Source organism: Notothenia rossii (genome assembly GCF_949606895.1).
Source record: "Notothenia rossii genome assembly, chromosome: 1".
Lineage (NCBI taxonomy): Eukaryota > Metazoa > Chordata > Actinopteri > Perciformes > Nototheniidae > Notothenia > Notothenia rossii.
The window spans coordinates 76,364,090-76,374,120 of record NC_136912.1 but is presented as its reverse complement, the minus strand read 5'-3'; the positions used below and the strand labels follow the sequence as shown (position 1 = coordinate 76,374,120).

The 10,031-nt window shown below is 40.4% G+C and overlaps 1 protein-coding gene across 1 annotated transcript; it reads right to left on the bottom strand.

Annotated features, from left to right (window-relative positions):
- Positions 1–4,161: 4,161 nt before the first annotated feature.
- Positions 4,162–7,419, bottom strand: foxd3 (forkhead box D3). The gene has a single exon (XM_079680343.1). It carries the CDS (start codon positions 5,775–5,777, stop codon positions 4,611–4,613), a length of 1,167 nt encoding a protein of 388 aa, XP_079536469.1. The 5' UTR covers positions 5,778–7,419; the 3' UTR covers positions 4,162–4,610.
- Positions 7,420–10,031: the final 2,612 nt, after the last annotated feature.

Below are 10,031 nucleotides of genomic sequence, written 5' to 3'. Positions count from 1 at the left end.
AGTCTCCTCTGTGACCTTTCCTTCTGTTGACACCATCGTCTTTGTTCCCAAGGTGTTGGGATTTGTTGGGTGAGACATGTTCCTTGTGGTTCCTGCATCAATTATGCATAAATAATAATAACCTCGGACAACTGCTGATTTGCAATGACACTTTCATTACAAAGGCAGCAGCCTATAACTCAGGGGTACCTATTAGTTATTAATGCCTAGCCACGCCAGCTTTACTTTGTCATTTATTGCTTCATCTCTATGCCTTTTTAAATATTCAGTAACTGCTGTACCTACATTTACTGTCTGTGATCTCCGCCTTGGAGAAGGCTATAGCTTGTGGTGGAAGATGACCTAGTTATTATGGAGGCCTAGGCCTTGCTTGCCAATGTCATTGTACTCTATCATATGATAAGTCACATTTTGCTAAAGCAAGTCACACGTCTTTTCTGATGTTTTGTCACATAAGAACAATGCAACCCATAATACAAAACTCACTATTTTGTTAAAAAGAAATACACATTCACATTACAGTGACTCTAAAAGTCCGGGGGTAAGTCTGTCTGTGAAGTGTTAAGACATGGAAGTCCTGGCAGTCCTTCTTCACTACAAATATGCTCTAATTTGCATAATCAATTCATTGTTTAGAAAATTCACCAGTATATATGGTGTGCATTTAAAGGAATGTAATGTCTGTCTGGGCCTTTTATAGCCTCCCTAAACTCCCTATCACAGTGTTTTGTGTCAGTCTTTTTCACTGACACTCAAAATGTCCTCTCTGATGTAAAGGTCAAAGATAACACATTAATGTGGGTTATCACCAGGATGTTTACAATCCAGCATTGGACATGTGAAATGGGACTGCTCGGCTTCATAATAGCTGGTCCCTCCATCTTCACACAATGTCCTCTTGAAATGTATAGTTTTGGCATTTGACAATGCAACATTGAGTAATTTATTCTTTTCAAAACACTCAGATGGTACAGTACACTTGGACAAATGGAACTACACAGAAAAAAACGAAAGTAGTTTGAAGGTTGTAGCTCTAAATGCATATCTATGTATATGCTAAGTTTAATTTGATCCAAGGTCCTGTATCGGATTGATTTTACAAAAGCTTGGTGGATTTTTTCTGAAACAAATGATACCTTTGATCGATGATGTGTCATGTTATTCTCTTGGATGTTGTTTTATTTCACATTTTTAACACAGAAAATAGGGGGAAATTATCTTTTAAAAGAGTATTTTTGACATTAGAAACAAAGTAACTAGTAAAGTAAATTGATAATATCTTCTCATCCATGTTGGCTTAAAAGTTAAGACTGAAATGAATATAATAAAATATATCTTTCTATGACTACAAACTCCAATTCATTGGAAAATGGCTCAGTGAGACGTACAGTATCAGTAGATTAGCTGCACTTGAGTCACTCCGACATGCCACACTGTGGAATAAGAATTACATGCACTCAAACCAATGTAACATTATCTATATCTAAATGAACGTGTCTGTTGATTCAACTGTGGCTCATTTACTAAAGCTCGCTCTGTATTGTTGGTTTAAAAAGTGGACCACCAAACCCACAAAGTGGACTTTATTTATGAAAGACTTTTGCTTGAGACTAATATAGCCTGTCTGCTGGAGCTGTGGGAACACAGGCCAGACTCCATACACCTGTGCACAAGGAGGTGCAGCTGCATGGGTCAATATCGAGGGGGTCAGTCTAATGTTTGTTCTGCAAAAGCACATTCATCAAATCGGCATTTTGTTTTGTTTGGGAAATGAATACGTGAAACACCAAAAACTGCTTTTGATTTGAATACATTTAATAACGGGTTAATTAATAAGAGCAGACTGGTTCAATTGATTTAAACAAACACAAACTAAAGTAATGGGTAAATATTAACATAAATGCAAATATTATTTTAATATGTAGTTTTCCCCTGTATTACATTTCATATTGTAACACTATTTCGGTTTAAGAATAATGCTGTCCAATTGAAGTCACGTGTAATCTGGTATATTTGAACGTTGTATTTTAACATCATCTGTAACTGAAACCTTATATATCAACCTTATTAACATTAACATCTTCAGTGGCCCTAATCAAAGATAAATTACATCTGAAATCGGTCTTCACCAGGAAGCATTAGAAGTACTGTGATTACTGAGACGGGCAGATACAAATATTTACCAAATGTATTTCGATCATCATATTAAAATAATAACTAAAAGAAACAACTGAACTTTTCAGTGTCCCTTCAATTCTGAAATTATTATTTAAATATGTTTATAAGGTTTACACCATCGTAATTATTAGACAAAAAATAAAAATAAAAGATTTAATGGAATGTATGGGAAGATCTATCCTTCATCTTTTCAGGTTGATGTGTCTTCTTAAGTATTTCTCAGATTTTTGATACCCCTAATGAAAAGCCCTGCGTGTCAGTGAACGCCCCCTGGCGGCTGTCCTCTCCTCGCGGGGCTGGAGGTGTCAGCTGCGGCCTCACGGTGCTCCCGGTGCAGCATCATGCAAAGAGACATCACACTGCAGTTTACCGCGGGCTCTCTAACGCATGAGAGCATGAGAGCTTAGTTGAGGCTGAACCCGTTACTTCACACAGGAAGCAAATACAACAGAGACAGCATTTAAATGACAATTATAAACGTGATAATCAAGTTTTATTTTTTATTTAATTTGGTACATTTTTGAGGGGAATTTTTTTTTCAAATACTTCCCAAAAAATACCAAATTCCACATTGCTTTCTATACACCTTTTAATCTGAATTATATTCTGCACACTGAGACCCCTGGTGCCTGGACGTCATGTTCACGTCTCCTTAAACTGTAGGAATGTTGATATTTAATACCTCCTTGATTTAAAATTGGGGAAAACATGGTAATGGCTAAAATGATTTTTACATCTGTATTTCGTTTTATTTATGTGTCAAACGAGTTTGGTTTTTGCATTAAAACGAATTATGTCATACAATAAATACTTCAGGCTACAGAACTGCTTCTGTTGATAATAGAATGAGGGCAATAATAATAGCCCAGTAATAATGAGAATGAATTAAAGAAATGCCATGGTGACATTGGAGCAGCCTTTTGCATCATCAGCACCTTCTTCGGTGTCTGAAAGTGAATTGAAGCAGAGAGGCTCCTTTCTCTTTCTCATGGGGATCAGATAAATATAGCGCCTGTAACCCCCCCTCAAACACACACGTAGCAACCCGATCACCATTTGCTGTTTGTGTAAAAGTGATTAGCCAGACACAACTGCGAAGCTGTTACCTTTATAGAAGCCAAGCCGTAGAATATCCTGTAAAACGACACTAGCAGTGATGTAATGGTGGATTAAAGCCTGACCTCCAGTCAGAGATCATTACTAAGAAAACAACCGTAAATATATATTTTTTAAACAATTAAGTTGTCTTATTGTTTGGGCCTATAAGTGTATATATTTTATTTAAAAATATGATGTTATATTAAATACGTAACCCCTCTGCAAAAAGCCTGTCTTGAGAGACACACACTTAGGTTTGAATTCGCACTAAGTCACAGGATGTTTAACGACTTCCCATTGATATGATGATCCCCTCTTTTAACATCAATTTCAAATGTTGAATCCATATAGACAGACTATACATCGGAGTCCTTTTTGTTCCTTTAATTTTTTCTTTTTTGTTTGTCTAAAGATAATTTGTAGATCTTATAATAAAGCTGCAATTCCAAGCTTAGAAAGCATTGAATAGGCCTACTGAAAAGGTTCAAACATAATTCAATGTCTCGTGTTACTCCAGACAATTATTTAGAATAGTATAATTACTAAAAATATTAAGTTCTCCCTTGAAAAAGAGATCTATGATCTCAATGGGACCATCTGGTTAAATAAAGGTTTGAAATTAAATTAAATTAAAATGTAACTTTACAAAAACAGACTTTAAACATCGTTAAAATTGGATGATATTAATAGGCTGATTATTAAGCCTGAAATTGATTTGTATTAGTACATGTAATCACACAATCGCACTGGATAAGAATATTTGAAAATAACTATCCTTCATGTCAAATAAAAATTTACTTTCATTTTATTTTACTGTGCCTTTATAGCGTGAGAGGGTTTTAAAACAATGTTGTTTTTCTAGAAATAAGTCTGCCATCAAACGATTCATGAATGTTAATAATGAAAAACTGGTTTTAATTCTGTCTTAGATTTATTTACAAATAAATTCAGTTTACAACACAATATAGCTACATAGAATTACATATATTTGTTTTTTTAATTATAAACAGACTGTTTTTCAGAGCTTGTTTGTGTCTTGTATGAAAACGAAACAAAATTGTATCCAGTTGAGCTCTATACGCTACAAAAAAGAAAAATGTAAAATAATTATCACAGATCTCAAACAGAAACCAAAAAAAGACAGGTACAATCATTCTTCTTTTTACAAATATTTACAAATATTACCTGTACAGAAAAATCTTCTTTTTCTTTTAGTCTCTGTTTCAACAGTCTTTGCTACCGAGTCCAGTGTTATTGATTTGTGCTGATCACACTCCCCCCGTAATAATGTCTCTATATAAAAATAATAAGAGTCTATTTATCTGGCTTTAAAGTCATTGTGAAGGCCACTTGGATACCGCCGCTGCTGAGGGTAAAACATGTCCAGAGAGGAGATTTGACGGCACGCTGAGGATGGGAGAGAGCCCGGCGGAGGTCCGGGACAGAGAGAGGGACTGCGCGCTCAGCAGGGCCGACTGCACGGTGACCGGAGGCCGCAGGAAGGCCGGGGACACCGAGGAGGCGCTGGACACCCCGATGATGTTCTCTATACTGAAAGACGGTCTGTTCGAAGGCTCAGATTTGATCATGGACGCCGTGCTCAGGCTGTTGAGCTGGAGCTGCAGACTCGGGCTGAGCTGGGAGTTGAACGCTTTTCTGTTCAGCTCCGCGGAGGACATCAGAGGGACACCCGGGGGCAGCATGTGACCCATAGGCGGCATGTACTGGTACTGCATAGCCGGATGGGCATAAGCCGGGTGGATGCCATAGTGCCTCCCGTAGGGCCCCCCGAGGCTGTACGCACCGAAACTCTGCATCATGAGCGCGGTCTGGTCCCTGAGCATGTCCGGCTGAACTCTCTTGAACCTTTTCCTCCTCCTGAGGAAGCTGCCGTTGTCAAACATGTCCTCAGAAGCCGGGTCCAGGGTCCAGTAGTTGCCCTTGCCGGGGTTGCCGGGCTCCCGGGGGATTTTCACGAAGCAGTCGTTGAGTGACAAGTTGTGGCGAATGGAGTTTTGCCACGCCGGGAACTTCTCCCGGTAATAGGGGAAGCGGCTGCTGATGAACTCGCAGATGCCGCTGAGGGTGAGCTTCTTCTGGGGACTCTGCAGGATGGACATGGTGATGAGGGCGATGTAGGAATAAGGCGGCTTTACCAGGCTGTTTTTGGGCTTCTGGATCCCTCCTCCCGTAGAGCTCTGGTCCTGACCCTCTCCCTTAGTGCCCGTCTCTCCCTCCCCGGAGCTCTCGCAGCACGGACTCCCTCCACCAGACCCCGTCTCCTCCTTCTCCACCTCAATTTCATCTTCTATGTCCTCGTCGCCCGCTTCTCCTCGGAGGTCGTGCAGGATGCCTCCCACCGGGCTGTCGCAGTCGCTGTCCCCCCTCTCCATGCAGTCCTCGTCTCCCTCGCCCACCACGTCGATATCCACGTCCTCCGCTGTGAGCACAGTTTGGCCGGACATGTCGCTGGCTCTTTCGCTGCCTCCAGACAGGGTCATCTCACGGCTTCCTCAATCTAAAGTCGAGCGGAGCCAAAACAGCCGAGCAGCCGGGTGTGAAGTTGTAGGTGAGAGCAGCGCGGGCAGTGCGCACACGCGACGGGTCTGCTGGACTTCTGTTCGCCCCTGTCAAGAGATCCGGTGTCTCCAAAATAATCTAAACGACGGTTGAACCGGCAGCAAGCCAGTCAAGCAAACGAAACTTCAACTTCTTCAAATATGTCTCCACTCGGTAAGTGAGCAGGCCTGTGTAAAGCTGCGCGTCTTGCCTCGAAGTTGTTTGGAGATGTCTCACGCTCCGACGTCCCTTCTCGGTGCGTATATTTCCTACAGGAGTGATATTTGGAGAACCAAGTCGAGATGACACATGCTGCTTTTAAAGGCCCGAGCTTTTAAAAGGACTGTCTGATAGATTACTTTTCCCAGTATAAGATATACTATCAGTGGAGGACACGTGGTTTGGTGACGACAGACGCCCCCTCTCCTCTCCTCTCGTCCCTCCCTCCACCCTCCTCTCCTCTCTGTTAAACCATGCAAACTGGAGTTGTTTCATGGATTTGTCAACAATGGGACATCAGCAATGCTGCTTTCCGTTGATTTTTGTGTTCGTCCGTCATAGACCATTTAACGGTGGCAGAGGGAGGAGGAGGAGGGGGAGAGGAAATTGGCCTGCATGATTGAAAGATCTGATGCGCATTAACGTGGCTGCGTAAAAACAATCCAAACCTTTAACTTTGCTAATACAAACTCTGTTGAAAGCTGCAGAAAGGAGACGACGACAGCTAAGTTCTCTGAGCCCTTCTTTAGCTTATGTTTTGTGTTTGCTTTTTAAACTGTGACATTGTGCATTTATGAGTGTGTTTGTACTAATTCGAAACCATTTACCGTGCATGTCAGTGTTTTTGGAGACTTTGTCAATGCGTAAGCGTTTACCATTTTTATTTACTTTTTTTGGTGCATGCATGCATTGATATTTCGAGCTTCACTGCTCGCCGTTCAGATCCAAGCTGCAAATGCAAAGCATGAATTCAAGTCTATTTATTCCCGCAGGATTAGCAGAAGGTGGGAAGAATATTGAGCAGCACCGGCAGCAGCATGCGGCAGCACAATGAAAGGAGAGAATAAAGAATTTCCTTAAGAGTTTGGAAGAGGTGCTAACGACCCCAATCATTGTCCGATTTTACATTTGAAAAAAGTAGGAAATGCGGTCAGCGGGTGAATGCAAAGAGAGCATTTATTCAAAGCATGAAGGTGAGCGGGGCTCGGGGAGAGGATTTCGAATCCAACACATAGGCTCTCTCCGCTGCGAGAGAACCTTTGGGAGGGCTAAGAGAAGATTCCGTATTTCAGCTAACGTTCAAAGCGACTGTAGACATGTGCCCTAAATTAACAATATATACATTACATGCAGAGATATTCCGATGTGACACGAGCAATTTAAACGTTCAATTGATTTTATCGGAAGTCTTGTAGCAGGTTAATGAAAATATCTATAATCAGCACCAAGCAGTTATTTGTGAAATAGCTTTATTTGAATACATTAAAATATAACTATTGCAAATTAGGTTGTATTAACGATTATTTTTCATATGGTCATTTATGTTCAATTAAGACACCATAAGGCAGAGAAGATTATAATTAAGGCAGTATCCTAGTATTAATATTATTATTGATATTACTACTATTTTACATTTAAATAATTCACACGTCAACTCTTTATGACATAATTAAAAGTAATTACTTTTCTCACATGAAGAAAATCGAATGTGTAGGCTATTTATTTAAAGCACATTTTCATAAATGTATTTATATATTTTTGCTTTAAAATCCCTTCAATGTTATTCTTGTGTCTTGCAGTTTGGGGAGTGCATGTGATCCTTTAATTGCCTTTAGCAGTGCACAGAGGTGCTGCTTCACGCGCAACCTCCGCCACCTCTCCTCTCCGGTTAAAAGTGGGTTTAATCAAACGCTATCATTAATAATGCGCGTATGGGTCAAAGGAGGAAAACGTGTCCTGCGATTAGACTCTCCTTGTGTTAATCTCTCGGTGACCTGTGTGATCCGCAGGTCCGTCAATACGGACTACTTAGCAGATGAAACCAGAGTCTACATCAACTTTTATCCTGCTTATCCGCAGGGCGCGTGTGTGTTTATGTAGGTTTATCTTTCTTGCTTTTTCAGACTCATTAATGGAAGAGAAATCCCCCTTTTCAAAGTTGTTTGTTTGAGAGGATTTTGCTCCAAAAGAAAAGTTGTTTTCCTTTTCTGATTGGACACATATCATGCATTCCTGTTGGGCAATAGAAGTCTATTTCTACCTTATGTAGCGAAACCCTCATTGTGGGAGCATATCAAAAACGCAGCCAGAATTGTTTAATAGCTGCCAAATAAAAGAGCTTTATGACCCATGCATGCATGTCTCCTAATTTGAAGGATTTTTTTAAGGAATGCGAAGGTCATATAGCCACTGTTTTAACACACCTCTCTCCCTTTCCCTGTGTGTGTGTGTGTGTGTGTGTGTGTGTGTGTGTGTGTGTGTGTGTGTGTGTGTGTGTGTGTGTGTGTGTGTGTGTGTGTGTGTGTGTGTGTGTGTGTGTGTGTGTGTGTGTGTGTGTGTGTGTGTGTTTGCAGAAACAGGTGCAGCCAGCCTCCTTTAAAAAGAAATCCCTGAGTCGCAGTGTTGTGTGAAAGGCGGCGTAACTGCTGATATAACCTGCCTGCAACAGCACCGAGAGGGGGTTTCAAACCCGTCCTTCCTGTGATCTTTTGAAGCCTCATAAATCCGCTTTTATACCTCCGCAGTTTGTTAATGAAATGTACGTTTTAAGCACACATGCACGGCTTAGCGCGACAAAACCTTTTAGTATAATAAGCCAACTCGCTCCTGCATGAAACCATTAGAGGAACCGAGAGAAGAGAGGAGGCAGCAGCAGCTCAGGTGATGGAGAGGAAACAGTCTCCACATGTGATCCCTGCAAACTACCTGCAAGGTCACCGAACAAATAATTGTGATCATAATAATGTGACGCTTTGCTGATTCCTGAGAGCGAGGCTTTTTCTCTCTCTGTCCCCCATGTGTACTCATCATGTCTCTCAGGGGTCAGAGGTCAGGGTCACCTGCATAAGAGGGCGAGGTTTAGCTCAAAGAAACTTCAGCAGGGTGAGGGTTTCAGACAAGAATCAAAGTGGCTGTTTAAATTATCAAAACATTGATATATCTTTGAGGAAATTTGAAAGGTGACATTATTTTTACGTCTTTACACTTTAAATCCATTTTTTTTAATTCTCCTTCTATGCAACCACATGATTACTTGCAGGGCATGTTATATTGTGAATTAATATAAGAATTAAGACCAAATGTAAAAAGTACAAATATGGGACTTTAATCTTTGGATTTCTTCTGCACTGAATATGTGTGGTACTCATTTAGATTAGGAATATCTCTCATGTCAACCATATAATATGTAAAGTGTAATTTCAATCCAAAAAAAAGTAGAATATAATTATTAGTCATTGAAATAAAACTGTTTATTCAAATACTCGGTGTTATCAAAGCGTCCAATAATTCAGATAACACAAACATGATATTTTACATCATCTTCATATGATAAGTGATGCCAGAAATATTTACAATTCGAAAACACTGTCTCTTGGATCGAAATCAGCTGTTTGTAAAAGCAGATTTCTGTAAGGCAACTCGTTTAATTAATTAGGTGAGAGGGCAGTTGGGGGCAGCAGCTAGTAAAACGATATGATAAATTAATGGCATTGTTAGCGCGCCTGTAATCACGACCATTATGTTAATTATTTTACACAGTAACCAAATCTTCACCTTGTCAGATTTAATAAAGACAAGATGTTCTCAAAAAATGAAAACAATTCACAAATCCGTGAACCACACTTCAGCCAGCTGGGAAACAATCAAATGATTTAAATGTTTTCCTAGAATTTAATGTTTCATGGTTGATCATGTGGATCGTGAAAAACCCTAGAAGGAAGACTGATTCCTTTTTTTGGAAATCACCATTTTCAGCTCTTATCAAGGAATCCACTCTATCAACCTGCGAGCGTCTGTCAAACAAAATGATGGAGCCCATTTTTAACCTGCAGGATCAGCCGGAGCACATCTCTCCTACACAACAGAGCACAAAGACCCCCAAAACACGACACTGATCCACGAGTCTGATTTCCTGTTGTTTGAAGTCACATCTATTTGACGCGTCTGTAAAGACATGCATGCAGCAGATTGAAGCA